The following is a 22,000-nucleotide window of genomic DNA, read 5'->3' as shown; positions in this document are numbered from 1 at the left end:
ACCATACCCCCTGATTTTTCTTCTCTCACAATTCGACCACTGCCTGTATCTAAGGTCTTTGCTTGCATCAGACAATATGGAAACCGAGGATAATGAGAATGAGTCAATGTGTTAGAGACTATGCTTTAGGAGAAAAAAAGTGTTCATAGGGTGAATATGAAATATATATTCACAAATTTGCCATTTGAAATATAATTCACACTGAAAATGGCTGTCAGACACACACACACACACACACACACACACACACACAATAGTGTGAAATAAATAAAAAAAAAAAAAAAAAAAAAAAAACTCCCTTTGCTCACATGTGTCAACAGAGCCCTCAGGGTCAAAAATCTGAAATGAAAAAGATTAGGAATCCATTTCTGTGAAAATACAAACATGAACACACAAAAAAGCCCATGTCAAGAATTCTGATGGCCTTTCAAAATCTGAAAAATGGGGTGAAGCCTCATAGGAGAAAGGAGCCAGTGTGGATGCCATTAATGTCAGTCACAGTCTGTGACACACATTGCCCTATTGTTTCTCACTTCATCCTGTTCTTACATCTGTGTTTCCACCAGAGCGACATGAATTTAAACAGCAGCAGAAGTGGACACAGAATCAACGAGAAGTTCAAACGAGGAGAGGGAAGGTCAACAAGAGATGGGAACTTCAGAGAATAGCATGGGGGGTTGGGCCATTTAAATCCATCAGGATCAATAAATGTCTGGCTCAAGGGCACAGCACTGGACCCTCCCAGCTTCAGTGGCCCGTATTAAAGACTGTTAGAGTGTATGGATGGTTGGTCTTGTTAAAGACAGTAGTGCATGTGTCATTGGTAGCGCTACTGATGTGTAGACTATCAATACCTCATAAAACTCTCTCTACAAGGGCACAGCAACAGCAACACAAACACAAGCTCTGCTCCACAATCTAGTGAGCTGCCCACCTCAAAAGCATTTTACAACTCGATGGGGGAAAAACCGTGCCTATACTGACATTTTTGCAATATTAAAAAAATGTACCTACACATACAATTCTTTGCAGTTTCCATATGAAATGAACATTAAAACACCAAAACCTTTTCACACAAAAAGTATTTAGAGAAGCAGATATAATGTTAGCAAAGAATATAGTATGGTTCCTTGCTCAATGTCCACTTTTACCATAGTGCATGATTTGAAAATGACGTTTGTATCACATAACTTGCTCCAGATGTATGGTTTTTCAGACATAGCAGACTTGCTTGGTAGCACACTTGGTAGAGCAATACACTCAGGTAAGGGTACTGTGAAACAAGAGTTATGATAAAAGAGCTCAAAGACATGTAGAAGCAAGCTAAAATTGTATGAGTGTTCCATCAAATGTGCTTCTATCTCAGTTTGGTTTAGTGTACATGGTATGTTATGTTCTAACACAGTAGAGTCCTATAAGAGCCACTGTAGAGCTGCAATATATACAGCAACCACCGTAATAAAACATTGCCAGATTCATCTCTTTTTTAAAACTGGACTATTAAGAGCTGGCAAATGTACAAAAAGCAAGTATAATTTAGCAGAAATATTGCCATAGGCACGTTTTCCAATAAGCCTAAGTTTGAATTTTAAGATATTATTTTCCGTAGTCAAACAATAACGTTGTATGAATCTAAATTTCTCAATATTCATTATCTGCAGAAGCTCTCAATTCTCATTCACATGGCTGTATACTGAAACATTATCACAGACAGATCACAAATGCAATATGTCAAACCTGGCATGATGCATTTATACTTCAGGATGAGTAAATGCTGATAGATTTTTCTTTTGTTCTTTTTTTGAGTACATTTTTTAAATATTGTTTTAGTAGTCACATTGAATAATTTTAGACACAATCCCAACAAGTTTGTTCTGAGCCTTTTTGGGTTTAAAGGTTCACTACATATTTATATGCAGGCATACTGTATAAACACACAAGAACAATGCAGTGCTGTCTTGGTGATAGACATTTTTTACTCATAGATGTTGAAGGACGGCTTTAAAAACACACTCTGAACCATGTCTCTAAAGTCTTTGCCAATAATAAATTCTCTTGCATACGCAAAGAAACACAGATGTCAGTGCAGTGATCGGTCGAGGGCCGTCGACGCCTGCAGACACTCTGAAATCCCATCAAGGGCAAAGGCATTACACACTACACGTTATGGCAGTGACACATTCACTGTGTTCATAAAAAGATGGATTTCCAGAGAAATGCCATTTACATTAGCTTCCATTTTCCCTCTCTCAGCCTAAACTGTGCTCACGATGTTTAATTTGGCTCATAAAGAGGAGCCTGGAGCGTGTGTCACACTGAGTTCTGTGGAGAAGACCATGAGATAAGGGCTTTTTCCTTTTTTTTTTTTTTTTTACAATAAAAAGTGGGAAAAAGAGCTTGCTTCAGCTGAAGTGGAGTTGAAATTGAGCTGTGATTACTATTGCTGACTGAAGCCCGGGGCTAAAGATATTAGCTTTGCTCTAAATTCTCTCTGGTGCTCATTGAGGACTTTTCCCCTCCAAAAAGTACCAGTAAGGTCAACTTTGTTTCAGTCTTCGGATTTGAGCAGAGTTGGCTATGGCATCAATTAACAAGCTCATTAGATGTCTAATATTAATTATCATTATTATGTGCCTTTAATGAAAGATGTCGTGGGGGAGGCATGTCCTGCAAACATTTACCATGTGTGAATTTTAAATAGCGACAGATATTATGGCAACAATGAACAAAAACTGCCACAAGAGGATTTGACAAGTTTGCTGTTGCATGGTTTGAACATTATCAATGTGTACTTGGAACATAACAGGAATGAAAAGTGCTGTTGTAGTTATTTTTTCTTTTCTTTTTTACATGGGCAGAACTGTGTGAGCTTCTCACGTAAAGCACATAGAAGACTTAATTTCATTATATACATCAATACTGGGTAAACAGTTATTTCTTCTGCATAAAAATTAAACTATATATTTACTAGGCATGCACTAATATGAGTGTTTAAACAACTGCTAAAAACTTTAAGAAACAAAATCCATCATTTGTTTCTTAAAAACATGCAGCTTTTCACTTTACAAAATGTTAATTGATGAACTGAAGTCGTGTGGATTACTTGTAGATTTTTGGAATGTTTTTATCAGTTGTTTGGACTTTCATTCTGACGGCACCCATTCACTGCAGAGGATCCATCAATGAGCAAGTTATGTAATGCTAAATTTCTTCAAATCTGTATCTTGGATAGTCTGATGGTGAGTGCATTTTCAGCTAACGTTCATTTTTGGGTGAAATTTACCTTTAGGCATCATAACATATTGTACATTATGACATTTTTTTTTATTCATTTTCAGATTCATCTGGGATAGAGCTGCTATTAAATGATTAGTGCTTTTAAAGAATATCTTCACCTTTGCTGTAATCTAATGCTCACTTAATCAAAATGCAAATGTAAAAATATAGGGGAAATGAGCATGAACAATGAAACATCCAAAAATATACATTACCTCTAATATCAGCTGAGAAATTATATGGTACTGATATATTGTGCATCCCTAATATTTACCGTCAGCATTACTTAAACTGCATTTTTATACTACACCCAATGAATTCTGGGATTGCATTTTCAAGTTGGTATTTTAATGTAACATTTTAATGTAATTTAAGGCCTAAATTAAAAATTTTAATTAAAGATCAATAACAGTTTGGGCCATGTTTACCTCATGCCTCGGGTGGAGCGTTTGTTGTAGTTCTGCAGCAGCTGAGGCAGTCCCAGCATGGCTTCAAACATCACAGCCAAAGAGCCCAAGGCCTCCACAAATAGGACCCAGTCCAGAAAGAGGAACGTTATGAAAGCACACAGCAGCGTGAAAGCAAAGCAGAATATCAAATAGTCCCCAAAAGAACTCCAGCTCCAGAAATACAGAAGGTCCAAATCTGTAGGAGAGACAAAGAAAGAAAGACAAAAAAGTATCTTAAAATGTCACAATGCTCAACACCTCACACAAACTCCCTCATGCTATATGAAAAGTTAAATGAGCTTTGAAACCTGTGTGCCTCTTTCTTCAAATCTCCATTATATAAAGAAACTCATTTATGACAACTCAACTTTTAATTTTCCTAAGAGCCGTGAAATAAATGACCAGGCTCTCCAGGGGAACACAGACAAACATTCTGCAGTGAGGATTAAGCACTAGCATAAAATAAAGACAAAACCTTGACTGTTCTCTAGTCAGCAGAAAAGAAACCACACACACACACACAGATATATATATATATATATATATATATATATATATATATATATATATATATATATATATATATATATATATATATATATTACTAAAAACTTTGTATAAAATATGTACAGAAATTATACAGAGATTCCAGCACAAATTAACTAATAAACTTTACAACAATAGAAATCATTACAATAATTTGGTAACACTTGAAGCCTTTCTATATAAAGCATTATATATATATATTCATAATGTACACTGTAATTAATTATGTATTTTCATATCTATTTATAACCTAATTATAAATAATTAATTAAAAAGCAGTTATTCAAATTAGCAGCAAATGTGGGATGTGTTTTGTCCTTTCTCTTAAGAATCAATAAGGAGGAAAACAAATAAGACACAAGATAGTAAAGATAGCTTTTGCATCACATTGGTAATTTATACATTAGTGATCATGCACCATGTAAGACATCCTGACATGATCAACGAGTACCCGTGTCTCCCCCAAACTGATGGCACAGGATCCTGAAATGAGCTGACATCAGCTCCAGAGAACTGATAGCTAAATAATAGCCCTATTTGTTACAGCTCTGACTGGAGTGTCATGTTCAGCAGCAGAGAGCCCACACACCACACGCTGTCATTTAGTAGGTTGTATCTCCTGATTACTTGCATGCGGCTACCTGTAGTGTGGCTGCCGCGCCATCCGCTGTCTGAAAACATTTGCATGACTGTGTGGTAAAGCAAGGGGTGAGATGTCCGGATGTGTGTTTGTGTGATTAATGCACCGTATATTATCTGAAAACTCACAGCTTGAAATTAGAGAACAGATAGGATCAGTAATTAAAAAGCCTCATTAATCACATCACAAAATTAGCCATCAATTAAGGAAATCTTGCACTAAATATATAATTATTTAAAGTTTTTCTGTGCATATTTGTGGTAAACAGATCGGTCATGTTTTTCATAAAAGACAGTATTTTATTTGAATCACATCAGCAAAGATCAGATGAACGTTATATTTATCAACCAACAAAAAAAAAAAAAAAAAAAAAAAAAAAATCCACTAAAATATTCTTAAGTACAACTGTTTTAAACAAAGAATTATAAGAAGTGTTTCATCAAATCAGCTTAATTTCAGAATTAATTTCAGAAGGATCATGTGACACTGGAGTAATGGTAGCTGAAAATTTAGCTTTGGCATCACAGGAACAAATTACATTTTAAAATATATTCAAATAGAAACCACATTTAAACCATATTTCACAATATTACAGGACTACAAGCTCCTTGCATGGATCAAAGCAGTTGCTTTCTGGTTAGCAGCTCTAAAAATGAAGCACTACTATGTAAATTCAGATATCCACAAATTAAGCACAAATGCAGTACTATCATTTGGTGCACAAGACCAACACTGATGCTTCATTTATAAAAAGTAGCATTAAAGAGCCACACAGATGGGAAATCAAAAATAACCTGTATTACAGTGTATGATGTAGCTGTCCATCAGTGTAAACAATGTGCAAAGTAATTAAACCAAAAAGTACACGATTTATAAAGTTATTGGCTTCTAAAGTAAGGAGTCGACTCTGAATCGCTGAAACGAGTCGTTATAGATTTCAAATCTTTTGCCCATCTCTATGTACGTCACTAGGAACACTTTGCATAATAATCTCCGCCTACCGTGTTGGGAGAAACAAAGCTCTGACCTGCCCCACCCCCCCACACAGACGCTCTGGTTGGTGTGATAGCATCATGTCGAGGAGACTGTAGGTTTTTAATTGTAAAGGCAAGTTTGTTTTATTTTCACTGCCAAAGAATGAAGATCAGAAGAACCAATGGCTAAAATTCATTTTTACCACAATACCAGAGCAGTACAACAAATCCCTTTTGTTGTGTTCACAACATTTCACTGATGACTGTTTTTCTAATCTCGGTGAGTACAGCAGGATTTTCAAAGCGTTTGGCCATAAAAGAGGGTTCATTACCAACTTTATTTAGACCAACAAGCATCTCCGAATCACAACTCGAAGTATGATTATGAAGTTATGTGTTTGTTTTCTCCCGAGCGTCTTATCAGTATGTGTGCTGTGTGCAGCCTTTGTCTGCGCTGATCTTCATTTACAAACACGTCATTAAAATGAAGTGTAACAAGTACTGCTAATAGATATTCAGTGATAAAGTAATCCATATGAAAACAACGCGATGTCTGGTTTTCACGTCTCCCTTCTAATGTGACCACGCCCCCGCGCTGAACGCGCTATTCAGATTCAAACTGAAGCGCGCGGCTTGAATACGCACACACAGAAGAAAAAGCAGCGAGACTGTTCAAGTTTTTTATTTTACTGTTTGCTTCGCGATGAGAGGAATAAGACATAATTCACCCCAAAAAGATGCTAACACATTGTTTACCATGAAATTGTGTGTGGAACAACCAATCAAAACTGACTATGTTAGTTGACCAATCAGAACACAGTATGCTACCGAAAGGTGGGGATAAGGAAACTTTTTTGAACAGCTTTTGAACAGCTTCGCGCAAACCGTTTGGGGATCTCTGAGAATTGAGGTAATTTTAAAATTATATTTTGACAAAATTACATTACAATGTTTTTTAACCTTGGATGGATTTAAACCTAATGTACAGGACTTATAAACAGTGATAGGAAGCTTAGAATTTTCATCTTACTGGCTCTTTAAATAAAAAGCTCTAACAATTTCATTATTCATCTGTGTGCAGAACTATATTAAAAGATACTCCGTTAATTAATTCCTTACCTTAATAACATATTGTTAAGTATTAAAATTCACCATGTAGGTCATCCCACACTGTAAATGAAACCTCAGATCATATGGGTTGTTCCTGAGAGATGTGTTATTACCTTTCTAAAGGAATGAACTGACAGACTATACAACAGGCCAAACGAATCCAGCAGACTCACATTGAACGAGTCATCCACACCGTAATTTAGGACAAGATCATCATGGGCTTTTTTGACCAGCAAACACCCAGAACACCCTAGTAACAGTTTATAAAATGCCATCATCCTTCATCCTGGCTGGTGAGAAAGCTATATCCTGGCATGCTCAGGACATCTTGTTCTCTACTAGTAGCATTCAGAATGGAACGGTCACGCTTCAAAACAAAGATAAAGAGCACAGCCTTTTCTTCTTATATGTCCATGGATCAAACATTTCAATTAGTAACACACCACCTCAAAGTCTGAAGTGTGCCTTAACCTTTGTGTGTGTGTTGTGGCATTAATCTCTTGAAAAAGAGTAGTCTCAGCTCACATCAAGATCTCAGGCCAGTAACATAGATTTTAGCTTCCTACTGCTTCACGAGCCACTTCAATCTTAGCTAGAACAAAAAGAGAATGACAACTACTGTAATAAGGAGGCCCATCCAAATAAACCATCTCTTCCGCTTCTCTCACAGTCGCCCTATTCCCAAGGTTTACAGCCTGATGAGCCCTTTTCAAGTTCTGTTCATGCCTGGATGAAGCTCAAGGATCCTATGGCAGATGTTTGTCCAGGCTCTGTAATTTTTCTAGGCTATGCCCATTAGCTGCAAACTCAAAGCCATTCAAAGCCATGCTGAAGTTTTGCAGAATCCCATGAGTGTTTATTTATGCACAAATTTATTTTGCATGCATGATCATGCATATTTATTTGCAGATGCAGATGTCTCTGGTATGATATGAATCCTTGATTATGTGCTGCCAACATGCAAGACGTGTGTGTGTGTGTGTGTGTGTGTGTGTTCCTAATATATATCTATGTGTGTATATATATGTATATGTATGTGTACATACTAAGGATGTATGATATGTGGGCTGTTGCAGACACCGCATCATATTCCATTTTAGCTTACAAGCCAATTACAAGCCAATATTTAATTTTAATGTTTGGTTTTTATGTTTAATACATAAAAAGAGCAGCTTATCTTGATCAGCCAGAATTTTAATATTGATGCATCCAAAATCATAAATGATTGGCCCTCCCTAGAATGGACAAAATTAAATTGTCACTTTTTGGGACATAATCATATTTAAAAGAGGAAAAATAAATAAATAATAACTCAATTAATAATCATGAGCCAAATCTTTCCCTGCAGAGTTTAAGAGCTGAACCGTACCATAAAGAAAACTTCCCGAAGTGTGAAAATGTGATCACTGACAATAAAAAATATGATATATATGATATATGATATACATAGATTAACATTTGTTGCAATAATACTTCAGGTATAATAAGTAAACCTAAAAAAAAAATTTGAGGAAAGTTTCATTTTAAATGGAATCTCCTATTCGTCTCAATTAGGCATTTAGGACTGTATCATACTTTTGACGATACGATTTTTTATTTTGCTGGGAAGGATCGTTCCTATGTCTCTGCCAATGTGTGGACGCTATCTTTGGTGGCTGCAGCAGGCTTCTGGGTTTTGAGAACACTAAAATTAAAGGCATGCTGAAGAACAGATGTCCAGGACTGCTGAAGCTGGTAACATGTGCAAAAATAGCCATGTTTAGTTCACACATACACTTTGGTTTATCAATAATCCACAGAAGCCTTAACACCGCCTCCTCTTTTGAATATTCAGTACATTTCTATTTTCTTTTTGACTGACATAACAACTGCTTAAACCTGATGCACTTCATGAATATTTATACAATTTGGTGATACTACTTTGTATTGATGATTAGTATTCACATGTTCTTTATATTTTCGGTCAAGTGTGACGGTTCTATTTATATTAAGCTGTTCTTTCTCTCTTATACAGACAGTTTATCCATGATAAGCAGTATGAGTCCTAATGAACCTTCTCATTCAGTGTCTTTTTGACTGACAAAACTACTCTAAGTTGATTTACTCACTGAATATCCATGAAATACAGTGACACACACACATACTTTGCAATGGATTTCATGCATGCATACCCATAGCTTGCAGTTATTTCCTGCCAAGTGTGACCAGTCTATCTACTTTAACATCCCTTTAGAGCTCAGTGAATATTAATTAGCAACCTTGTAGGTTAATTAGTGAAGCAGTTCCTCAAGAAAAGTGTCGTATATGTGAAATGTTTTGGTGGGAATATGAGGAAGCATCTGGAACAGGCACAGAGCAAGTCCAACTCCGAATGCCCCAACCTGAACGTCTCCACAGCCTACAGGTAACCTTGGTGAGCTCTGATAGCCCTGATGCAACTTTACAGCAACACATCGTGAAATAATAAGAAGGTGGTTGTGAAAACTATGATAGTGTGATGGGACACCTCAAGGCTTGCCCTTGGCTGGCTAGCATTTTGTGTTGGAAATAGGTGATCGATTGAGATCCTGCTTAAGTAGAGACTTTAAATTAGATGAAAAGAGATAATTAAGTAAGGGATTAGGAAGGGTAATTAAGCAGTTGACCCTAAGGGAAGTGACTAGAACAGCATGTGCTGAGAAAACAACTTAGCATCTAGAGGTCAAACATCTTTGTCACAATGTGGGGAGATGTTACTAGGGGTTTGACTGCCTGACAATACAAAAGTCAAATGATTCATTTAACCTTAGTAAGTCACGGCACTGCAGCGTGACCTTCTGTGATCCATGATGGTCGATGTGCTTCTTTCACAAAGCATCCTTAGGCCATAGAGGGTGGTGATTCAGGAAGATTGACTTCTTCAGACAAACATCACCCATAACCTTCAGTATGGGAACTCTATCACAAAAGCCAACAAAACTACACTGTAGAAAATTATTTTGATTCTAACAGTAAAAGACTGTAAAAATGCTACAGTAAAAAAAATATATGTTGGTTTATTAACATTACATCAGTTTATGAAATTTTATTTTATTGTGAATTTAAGTTTGTAAAACCTAAAATGTTGCTACCATATTTTTTATGATGAAGTTCTGGCAACCACAGCTGCTGGTATTTTACTGTAAATGTCACAGATTGTTTTTACAGTGTAGAATATACAGCACTCGCAGCAAAGCAAAATGATTATTGGTTGGCATCAGCGATGCTGGAAAATGTTTTGAAATAGAAGATAAATAGAACTAGAAATAGAAAATAGGAATAGAACAGCTATGTTTAAGCTGATTGTGACATCATCAAGGAAAAAAAATCCAAAAGAAAACCAGATAATGTCCGGAAATAAAATTACCAGTACATTTCCTTCAACCACAAAACATCAAACAATGCAATGCTTATTTCAAAATACAGGTAAAACACCTGTAAAAAATCAATACAGAAAATTACTTAACCTGTTAACTGTCACCCGTCCACCCTGTGGGACACCTACCTTTACTTCACTATATTACAATTAAATCTAATCTAATCTTGACAAACTATATATCGTTGGAAAGGTCTAAGACTCCCAAATATATATTTTATCAATGTTTTTTTGTTAAAAATTATGTAGGAAAAGTAATAGATTAATTTATGACAAGAGTGCACCCTCAAAAATCTACATTATAACAGGAATTTTGACCTTTGTTAAAAAAACAAGACTTCTTTGTTTTTAAACACATTTTAGAAATCATCAGAAGTTATATATCAACTGAAAACTTAAAATCTCAAAATTCATCCTTTAAAACTCATTTTAAAATCAGAAATTGCATTACAATGTAAATGGTACATCAATATCATGTTACAAAATATTTTCATTCATGAATAATAAAAATTTAAGTTTGGATCGTGCACTACAAAGTCAATGTTCAAAAATATGAGTGACAGTTAAGGGGTTAATAACACAGTATGGTAGAGAGTTACAATGCTGAGTTTTTTTTTTTTTTACCTAAAAATAAACTAACTTAGGATTTTGAAAAGTTTATATAGCCGTTTTTTTTTTGTCTTTTTATTATTGTTTTGATATTCATACACAAAGAGGAGGGAAAAAATGTATAAATAAATAAATAAATAAAAACCCAGAAAAACCACCAATGGATACAGTAAGTAGAATAATTATGGTAATAATAACAAAGGAAATCAATAGCACAAAAAAGAGAGAAAAATCCAGTTTCAACTATGGTCAGATTTTTTTTTTACGTTTTGGAAAGTTTAGCCATGCCATTTTACGATTGTAGCTCTGTGTAGCTGTTTATCTTTTGAAATCTCTCTTACTATCAGTCTCTGTTGTTTAAACTGCTAAAATATAACTTAATTCTCACCATATCTCTGATATTATCCATCAAACGAATTTAACATTGTTCACTTTTTAATCTAAACTGCTAGTGCAGCATGTTAGCATTCTGTTAGGATGTCATTAGTGCCTACCATTTCCTATCATTTCTTTTCTCTTTCTTTTCACAGTGAGTCATGGCTTCTTATCCTGTTATTGTCACTTGCACTGCTTCCCACATGTATAGTGTAGCCTTCTCTGTCAGTGGTAAGGGATTCATATGTGATAAATATAGGGAAATAGTTAGGCTGACATGCATCCAAACTTTAATTGAGGATAGTAAGAATATGAGCACCTTAGATACGGCTTTTGATTCTACTAACTGTTACTCCAGCAGCAGGGTGGCTGGCTGACTGTGTGAGGTCTGCATAGTTGTCGAAAACAACACCGCTCTTCCATTACGATCAAAACGTTAAACAAGTTCTCCTCTCTCAGTGACGCACCCCCTGAGAAATCTGATGAAAGTGACCTTGTTACTGGTGATTCTATTGTACAGTCTATTGTACAGAACGTGAAAATAGAGCCACCAGCCACCATAGTGTAATGTTTACCGGGTGCCAGAGTGCCTTGGCAAAAGTGCTGGCAAATGCTAAATGTAAATTCAGTAAGATTGTTATTCACGCCGACACTAATGATATTTGATGTCACCAGTCGGAGATCACTAAAAAAAACATTAAAGAGGTGTGTGAACTTGCAAGGACGATGACAGGCACTGTAATATGCTCTGGCCGCCTCCTTGCTTACTGTGGTGACAAGATAAATAGCAGACTGTCATTACTCAATGGCTGGGTGTCTAAGTGATGCCCGCAGGATAACATACTATAGGTTTCATAGACAGTTGGATGAGTTTTTGGGACAGATCTGACATGTTGAAAAGAGATGGTCTTCATCCTTCTAGGGGTGGTGCCACTCTTCTCTATAGAAATATGGCACACAGCCTTAGAGTTTGTGCTTGACTAACTGGGGCCCAGGTCAGGAAGCAGACGGACTGGCTAAACCAACCATCGCATGCTAACTTATAGAAGTCAGTTAATTCTCAGCACTCAGAGACACTTTCACCTAGATATCACACTATAGATACTGTGTGTGTTCCCCGAACCAGCAAATACAAAAACATTGATGCTCAACAATTACAAAACAGATATAATAAAGATAAACACATGATAAAACTTGGTTTAATGAAAATTAGATTTCTACAAAAAGCACTTTTTGTAAATTATATGATCACAGATCACAAACTAGATGTGCTCTGTTTGACAGAAACAATGAGTCTACCTCCAAGATTACTGTTATAAACATGAACCACATCCAAAAGGTAAAGGGAGAGGTGTTGCTACAATTTATATCAATAGTTTTATTATTTCTAAGAGGTCTGGCTTCAAGTATAATTTTTTTAAAGTAATAGTACTTTATATAACAATCTAGTGTAATAAGTGTTATTGATAAATTCCTTGTGATTTTTGTACAGGCTACTGTATACAGACCACCAGGGCCCCATACAGATTTTATCAGTGAATCTGTCTTAATTGATGTCAATTTAAATATCCATGTAGATGATGAAAAAGATGCTTTGAGGTCAGCATTAATAGACATTCTAAACTATATAGTGGTTAGACAACATTGTCATAATCATACTTTAGATTTAATACTATCACCGTTGAAAAACAAATCTTCCCAATTTGTCTCAATTCCTGAGCATATCCAAAAGCTCAGAAAAATTTGATGGTGTAACAGAAATGATTGACACTTTAGACATGGTCACTCCTTTACGTTTAAAGAAGATTAAGGAAAACAGTTTGACACTATGGTATAATGAGCACACTCCCACCCTAAAGAAAGCAGCCTGAAAAAATGGAGCGCAGTTGGAAGAAAGTACTTCTTCATTCAGAAAAGTGTTAAAAACCACTATCTCTGCTTAATTTGAATCTCTTTTAGAAGAAAACAAACAAAACCCCCGGTATGTATACAATACAGTGGCTAAACTAACAAAAAATAAAGCATCAGCAGGTGCAGACATTTCCCAACAGCATAGCAGAAATTACTTTATACACTACTTTACTTCCATGATAGATACTATTAGAGATAAAATTATAACCATGCAGCTGTCAGCTACAGTATTGCATCAGACAGTGCACTATAGATTACCTGAGGATAAATTCTCTGCTATAGGATAGGAAGAATGTTATTTTATATTAAATGTCTACTTATATAAGTACTTACAGATAGACAGACAATCAGACAGACTAGGAAAATTACAAATAGCATGTAATGACAAAAATGACTGCTGGCCTAATTAATATGAGTGAATAGTGGGCTTTGTAAATACAAGTCTTGTTCAGAATTGAATTAAAAGGCTGTCAGGTGTACCATTAGACTTGGCATTGAAATTGAGTATTAAACAATCTTTTTGTTTTTATAATTATTGTAAAGAACATAACTTCATTTTTACATGTCCAATATGTAATGCCACCAATTTAACATTGAAAATGTATTATACCACATTAAAAGTACAAACCAGCTAAATGGAACTTTAGTTGTACACTGTTTTAAGATGAATGGTTATCAACAATATTTTTTTGTGTACTATAAATTCCTTATTAGGTTCACCAGATTTTTTTGCTATTAGGTCAGTCAGTGTAAACTGACGTATGGAAAAAGGCCTCACTGCCTCATCAGAGACCACATACACTAGGGATTATCGGTCATTTAAAGCATTTTATCTTCCTCTCAGCTGCTTGTTGATGGTGTGTACTGGTCGACATTTAAAGCCATTATTGAACAGAGGAATATTTTTTTAGTCCATCTCTGCTTATCACACCTCTTCTCTGTACAGCTGCTTTGCTACTGATGGACATCCAGATCACCTTTACACCGGTGTGTGTGCGTGCATATGTCAGGATTATCCTACAAAACCTTAATCTTTCTCTGTGATAAATTTAAGTGGCCATAAAATGAGAGGGGAAAAAGAGAGTTATGAGGGTAAAAGCATTTTCTCAGACTGTGGCCTGAATGACTATATTCTGTTTGAGTTCACCAGTCATGCTCGACCATTCTCTAACGTCAGGCAATGACATCAAGATAGCTTTAACAAGGCAATTTTTCACATCCACCTGTGCATTCCTTGTCGGCCATCAGCCGATCATAAGAACCAGATGAGTCCTCTGCTCAATCTGACCTGCACTGCAGCCTGGAGACCAGAGAAGAACTGTCCCTCCCGACTGAGCCTGGTTTCTCCCAAGTTTTTTTTTCCATTTCTGTCACCGATGGAGCTTTTGTCTCCAACTAAGCGCGCCAAAAGTGACAATGGTCTTTTGGCTTGCTTAATTGGAGACACAATTTCAGGAAACATTGTTGACTTGACTTCACAGACACTAATAGAAGAGAACTGAACTAAGCTGGATGATGACATCACTGAATCAACAATTAACTGATTTTAACTGTTAAACTGACTGTTTATTTATTGTCCTTTTGCATTATCAGCACACATTTTACTAATCCTATTTATCACTGTAAAGCAGTATGTAGTTTTACTCTAATTCGTAGGTCACATTGAACTCAACGAGTCAACCAATAAGGGGGCCACAGTTCACTACATGGGATGTGTGAGATCATTGAAAAGCAATTAAGTAACTCTAAACTCCAGCGTCCACACTACCACATCAATGTCAAGTGATGAACACTCTACTATATGATGAAATCTTACCCTCACTGCTTTCCTCTCGGCCTGTCAGTGATTACCCGAGCAAAAACACACCGGACTGTCTGGATTTCTTTAGGGATTCTGGAGTTACAAGGCAGCATTAGGCATGCAGGAGAAGGAGAGAAAGGCTAGATGAGAGAGAAAGAGAGGAGAGCACTAAAAGCAACTCTGATACAGGTTACATAAGACTACGCAAGACACTGACAGTGAGTCAAGGACACAGCATAAAGAACACACACATACACACACACACACACAGAGACTCTGCAGGAGGGATTCCCCAAACAATGAGGGTGAGTCAGTGCAAGATTTACCTGCTATGACAATGCAGCCGTTTGTGCCGCACCATGACTGCATAAAGACTGCAGAGATCCAGGATGTGCTGCACAATTTAGTCAATGACATAATTCACAGTGAAAGGGAAGGGTGTGAAACTCATGCTAATGAGAAAGGGGAAAAAAGTGCCATCAGGACAAAAACGGACAAAGTACAAATGAGAGTGGGTGAGAAGAGAGATTAGAAACTCATTTCAAAGTCAGAAAAGAACAATTCATCAACAACTAAAGCAGGATGTGGGATTATTATGTTGCAAGGTGAATCTGTCATTTCATCAACGCGTAGTTCTTCAAATATACTTTGTCTTTCTCTTCAAAGGAGTTTATTTTTTATTTTTTCTGTTATATGAAGGTCACATTAAAACTGTCTTGGACACTTTTTAATATGAAATTCAACATTTATTTTGATAATTGATTCTTTATGCTTCCATCATTTAATACAGCAAGATTAAATCATGTAATTATTTCCTATACACTGTCATAAAAAAATAATAATAATAATAACAATAATAATCATTATATATATATATATATATATATATATATATATATATATATATATACATATATATATATATATATATATATTTAAAGATAAATAAATTTTGGCACAAATAGTTTCAAAATAATAAATAATTTGTTCCTCAGTTGTGGCATAATTTCACAATGACCAACAATTCTGCTCTCAGTAATTGTCTGGCCTTGTTTATCATGGAGACAATGTCAGTAAAGAGCATGAAATATGAGACAAGTGAAAAGAAAACTGAGAAAAATTAAGTTTTGAACAGCATATTCTCTGTAAATTGACCAAATTATGAAAAAGCGTGAATCATATTATGATTTTCATATTTAGAATACAAAAGCGATATGAAAGTAGCACTGGCATTTTGCCAGGGACAAAAGTGATATACATCTTAGCAGTCATTAGTCAGAAATATCTGACCGCTCAATGCCATAGCTCAAATATTCAAGAGAGCTGTGTAATAAAAAGCAGGATGTATAGCCACAGGACTTGAATGAATTATTTAGTTTGAGCGTCTCTTATACTGCGTTACTCCCTGAATGAATTTGCAGTGTGGTGCAGTGCACTATACTGACTATCAGCTATTTGCCACAGCAGACACAGAAAGAAATGGACAGGAGAGAACTATAGAACCATGTGAAACACACACAGACACATAACCATACACACATTTGCACTTTATGGGCTGTTGCACTTGTAAGCAAATGCATTTCATCAAATCCCCTCTTGCTTTCCGTCTGTCATTCATATTTAATGTTGATGCTTTACTGTCCTCTTCATCTTACCGTCTCACCACAGGGGTCAAGAGGGTTAAAGTTCATTATTTACAATTTAACTTGATGCTCATGCCTCAGTGTATATTGGAGGACTTGAATGACATCTTCATGCCACAATCACGTAGAAAGCATTTTTCTTTAAATATGGGCACTTTTAAAATTTAAATTCACTTTTCACACTCTCACCAATTTATTTCTATAAGCAATGTCCAACAATAAATATACTATAAGTATAAGGCCGTACAAGTTCAACTTAAATTAAATTATAGAATATAAATAAATATTCCTAGAATTTATTTATATAAAGTTTTTATATAAAGATTGTTGTTTATTTGACTCTTTACTTAGATTATCATACTTTGAATTTCATACTTAAATGTACAAATTCATATTTTTATTTATTTTCCCAGGATCAGGATTGAAAATTCAACTGTCAACTATCAACTCTTCCTTAAATAAAAATCAAACAACAGTGTGTTAATTTGGATAGAAATATATCTTTGAGACAAAAGATTCCCTTAAATAAAATAAAAGCAGCAGCACATAGATGTGGTTGATCTAGAACGGATATCTTCCATGTGAAATGGCTATGACTCAAAACAAGAAGTGGGTCTGTAAACACCGGGAGATCCAGAAACAGCTTTCCACAAAAGCTCTCACAAACAAAAACATAATCAAAACTTTTAGTAGACAAATAAAAGTTATCTATTTCTCAAGTAGCTCAGTGTAGCACAGAGCAGTGGGCACCTTTTATCTTCTACCTAATGAAATGGGTGGAATCTGTCTGCACGAGACTGATGGATGATACAGATCCGGTTTTAATGGGCCTTGAGAGAGAGAGAGAGAAAGCAAAGAAAATGAGAAAGAGAAAGCGAATGAGGAAATGAGAGAAACAGAAAAGCTGAGAGAGAGAGAGAGAGAGAGAGAGAGAGAGAGATAGATAGATAGAGAGAGAGAGATAAAGAACACGAGTCTGAGACAGAATGAGAGAGTGCAATCAAAGGAATGAGTCTGAGGTCACTGGAAAAAGCTAAAGGAAGAAGTAAAGAAAAGTGTGGACCATTAGAAGAAATATGCAGCTGCGCTAACCGTGAGGCAGAACCCAACTCTGGGGTCTGAGTGGGCATCGGAGAGCTGTATCTGATATCTTTTAATGAGGCAACAAGGGAACTGAACACCAGAAAGCACAGCATGATACGCATGGTCAGGCCAGAACAAAGCCCAAAAGAAACCCCCAGCTAACTATTGAGCATCTAATCTGCATTATACCAAGTTAAGATGAGGATTGTATAAATGTATATATTTTCTGAATACAGAAAAGGAATGTAAAACACTACAGGAAAAAAACAGCTTGGTTAACATAACAGTTATAAGGATAAAAAATAAAAATAAAATGTAAAAGTAAATTGAATAAACTGTTGAATAGAAATTAAATAAAATTGAAGACTAATTGAATAAAAATTAAATACCTTAAGTTAAATTAACTTGAATTTTGAAGGTGAAAATACTTAACATTCTAAGTATATACAACTTAACTGAGTTAAAGCAATAGGATAACTAAATAAATTAAGTAAGTACGAAAAAATATAGTTTATGCATCTAATCTATATACAAGTATCAGCAATTAAGTATCAGCAATTAATGACAGGCAATGAATGATGAACTCTGATTCATCATATAGCTTCCTACTGTGCCACCTCTGTTATTTTGGTGGTTATCAGTACATTTTAAAATAAAAAAATGATTTATTATTGAAATAAGTTATATATAGGCACCAATATGCAATAAATACCAGAAACATTATCAGTTGATCAAATACACTGAGTAAAGAGGGAGAATTTAGGAGTCATTGCATTGTCTATTATAAAGATACTTTCATGTGGCATACTACGTCATGTTTGTCCATAATGGTATCTCTAACTGTAAAATGTAAACTTGATTGTAGGTGTGAGCCCATGGGGAGTCAAATGAATCATGCAATGTAAATTCAAGTTATGAACGGTATTATGCATTACATGTAAACTAAAATAATGGGATCATCCTTTTATTCTGAATCTTGCATCAGAAATAACCAAGGCAGCAGTCCCTAAAATAATTAATGAGTGGAACAATCACTACAAAGAGAAAGCTAGAGGGGTGAATCTCATTAAAACATGTCCAGAGTCACATTTCACCCAAAAGAAAAAAATATTTTTCATAAAGAATATATATATATTGTTTTTTTCATTGCAACATTATTTTAATGACATTTAAGCACAGGTTTTATGAGAAATTTACCCAGCTAGAGAAAAAAGTAGCGAATGATAGAGAAGGAGCCAAAGGTATTATGGAAATCAGATTTGGGAAAGAGCAGCAAAAGGGCAGCAGGAAAATGGAAGTGCGTAAAAGGAGAAATAGATTTAGACTCGCTGGAGAGCTCTCGAAAAGGCATCTTAAGAAGAGCTTAGAGAGCTTGACCCTCCGGTGCTGTTTCAAGCCCTAAAATACTCTCTCCTTACTGAGTCTTCACCTTGTTATGTGCCATTTGACTGTTCTGTCAGAGCTCAGTAAGGGTGAAGTGATTGAGGGATGGGGAGGTGACCCACCTGTCAGAATGCACTGCTGATTCAGTGAGAGAGAAGCCCCTGCTGAGACCAGACCCCAGAACTGAGGGCCAAAGATTATGAATTTATAAAAGCAACTCACAAATATCCAGCAGACACAGCCACCGCCGCACACTAAAGAACCAAAGAGCTTTCCTGCACTAATGGATGAGCTGTACGAACTCCTGACTCAAAGTAAAGTGATGCAGATATGTGCAGAGTGAATGGGGAAAATGGCTATTTTAAAAATGTGGGTGGTGCAATGCATATAAAAGTGCAACGATGGGGTTTCTAAGACATTGGTATTTGTATATATATATATATATATATATATATATATATATATATATATATATATATATATATATATATATATATATATATATATATATACAGTACAGACCAAAAGTTTGGACACACCTTCTCATTCAAAGTGTTTTCTTTATTTTCATGACTATGAAAATTATAGATTCACACTGAAGGCATCAAGGGCTATTTGACCAAGAAGGAGAGTGATGGGGTGCTGCGCCAGAAGACCTGGCCTCCACAGTCACCAGACCTGAACCCAATCCAGATGGTTTAGGGGTGAGCTGGACCGCAGGCAGAAGGCAAAAGGGCCAACAAGTGCTAAGCATCTCTCGGAGAACTCCTTCAAGACTGTTGGAAGACCATTTCAGGTGACTACCTCTTGACGCTCATCAAGAGAATGCCAAGAGTGTGCAAAGCAGTAATCAAAGCACAAGGTGGCTACTTTGAAGAACCTTGAATATGACGTATTTTCAGTTGTTTTACACTTTTTTGTTATGTATATAATTCCATATATAATTCCACATGTGTTAATTCATAGTTTTGATGCCTTCAGAGTGAATCTACAATTTTCATAGTCATGAAAATAAAGAAAACTCTTTGAATGAGAAGCTGTGTCCAAACTTATGGTCTGTACTGTATACAGGTCCTTCTAAAAAAATTTGCATATTGTGAAAAAGTTCATTATTTTTCATAATGTAATGATACAAATTACATTTTAATAAATTTTAGATTCATTGCACACCAACTGAAATATTTCAGGTCTTTTATTGTTTTAATACTGATGATTTTGGCATACAGCTCATGAAAACCCAAAATTCCTATCTCAAAAAATTAGCATATTTTATCCGACCAATAAAAGCTGCTGAGGTGTTTTGGAGGCCCAGGATGCTTCGATAGCAACCTTAAGCTCATCCAGAGTGTTGGGTCTTGCGTCTCTCAACTTTCTCTTCACAATATCCCACAGATTCTCTATGGGGTTTAGGTCAGGAGAGTTGGCACGTCAATTGAGCACAGTAATACCATGGTCAGTAAACCATTTACCAGTGGTTTTGGCACTGTGAGCAGGTGCCAGGTCGTGCTGAAAAACGAAATCTTCATCTCCATAAAGCTTTTCAGCAGATGGAAGCATGAAGTGCCCCAAAATCTCTTGCAATGGCATGCAAAATTTGCTTTCATCCGAAAAAAGTACTTTGGACCACTGAGCAACAGTCCAGTGCTGCTTCTCTGTAGCCCATTTCCTGCACACGCCTGTGCACGGTGGCTCTGGATGTTTCTACTCCAGACTCAGTCCACTGCTTCCGCAGGTCGCCCAAGGTCTGGAATCGGTCCTTCTCCACAATCTTCCTCAGGGTCCGGTCACCTCTTCTCTTTGTGCAGCGTTTTTTGCCACACTTTTTCCTTCCCACAGACTTCCCACTGAGGTGCCTTGATACAGCACTCTGAGAACAGCCTATTCGTTCAGAAATGTATTTCTGTGTCTTACCCTCTCGCTTGAGGGTGTCAATGATGGCCTTCTGGACAGCAGTCAGGTCAGCAGTCTTACCCCTGATTGCGGTTTTGAGTAATGAACCAGGCTGGGAGTTTTTAAAAGCCTCAGGAATCTTTTGCAGGTGTTTAGAGTTAATTAGTTGATTCAGATGATTACGTTAATAGCTCGTTTAGAGAACCTTTTCATGATATGCAAATTTTTTGAGATAGGAATTTTGGCTTTTCATGAGCTGTATGCCAAAATCATCATCAGACTGAAATATTTCAGTTGGTGTGCAATGAATCTAAAATATATGAAAGTTTAATTTTTATCATTACATTATGGAAAATAATGAACTTTTTCACAATATGCTAATTTTTTTAGAAGTACCTTTATATATATATATATATATATATATATATATATATATATATATATATATATATATTGTTATTGTTATACTTAATACTTTTTGTGGAAACTGTACATTCAAACTCGAGAATAAAATAAATCCAGCTGTCTTATTGTGTTCCTCTAGAACAGTGGCTCCCAACCTTTTTCAACTCGCGGCCCACACAACCAAACACATATTGTCAGGAGGAAACACATTGACAGCCATCTATGTTGACAGCCATTTATGCATGTTTGAATTTGTTGTTCTGTAGCATATGCTGCAAAAATATAAATTGGTGGTTTATTCTTAAACCAATCAGCGAGCTTGAATAGTGGAAGCATATTTACAGTTTAATATATATTTTTGTTATTTAATTATATATATATATATATGAAATGATGTTATTATGTTATGACTTAGACCTTTTTACATATATTAACAATATTTGTTTTATTTTATTGTAATTGGCGGTCCACCTGCAATACCACCTCGACCCACTAGGGGGCCGCGGACCAC

At 35.8% G+C, this 22,000-nt stretch overlaps 1 protein-coding gene across 2 annotated transcripts in view; it reads right to left on the bottom strand.

The window, feature by feature from the left end:
• The window catches only part of LOC113070493 (PQ-loop repeat-containing protein 1-like), a 39,988-nt gene that overhangs the window by 10,050 nt on the left and 7,938 nt on the right, over positions 1-22,000 (bottom strand). For both annotated transcript variants that reach the window (XM_026243793.1, XM_026243794.1), the window contains exon 4: positions 3,705-3,921. In XM_026243793.1, coding sequence (XP_026099578.1) covers positions 3,705-3,921 — 217 coding nt within the window. The remainder of the gene's footprint in view (positions 1-3,704; positions 3,922-22,000) is intronic.

Source organism: Carassius auratus, unplaced genomic scaffold, assembly GCF_003368295.1.
Source record: "Carassius auratus strain Wakin unplaced genomic scaffold, ASM336829v1 scaf_tig00004546, whole genome shotgun sequence".
Taxonomy (NCBI): Eukaryota; Metazoa; Chordata; class Actinopteri; order Cypriniformes; family Cyprinidae; genus Carassius; species Carassius auratus.
The sequence above is the reverse complement of the archived record's forward strand: the minus strand, read 5'-3'. Positions and strand labels throughout refer to the sequence as shown.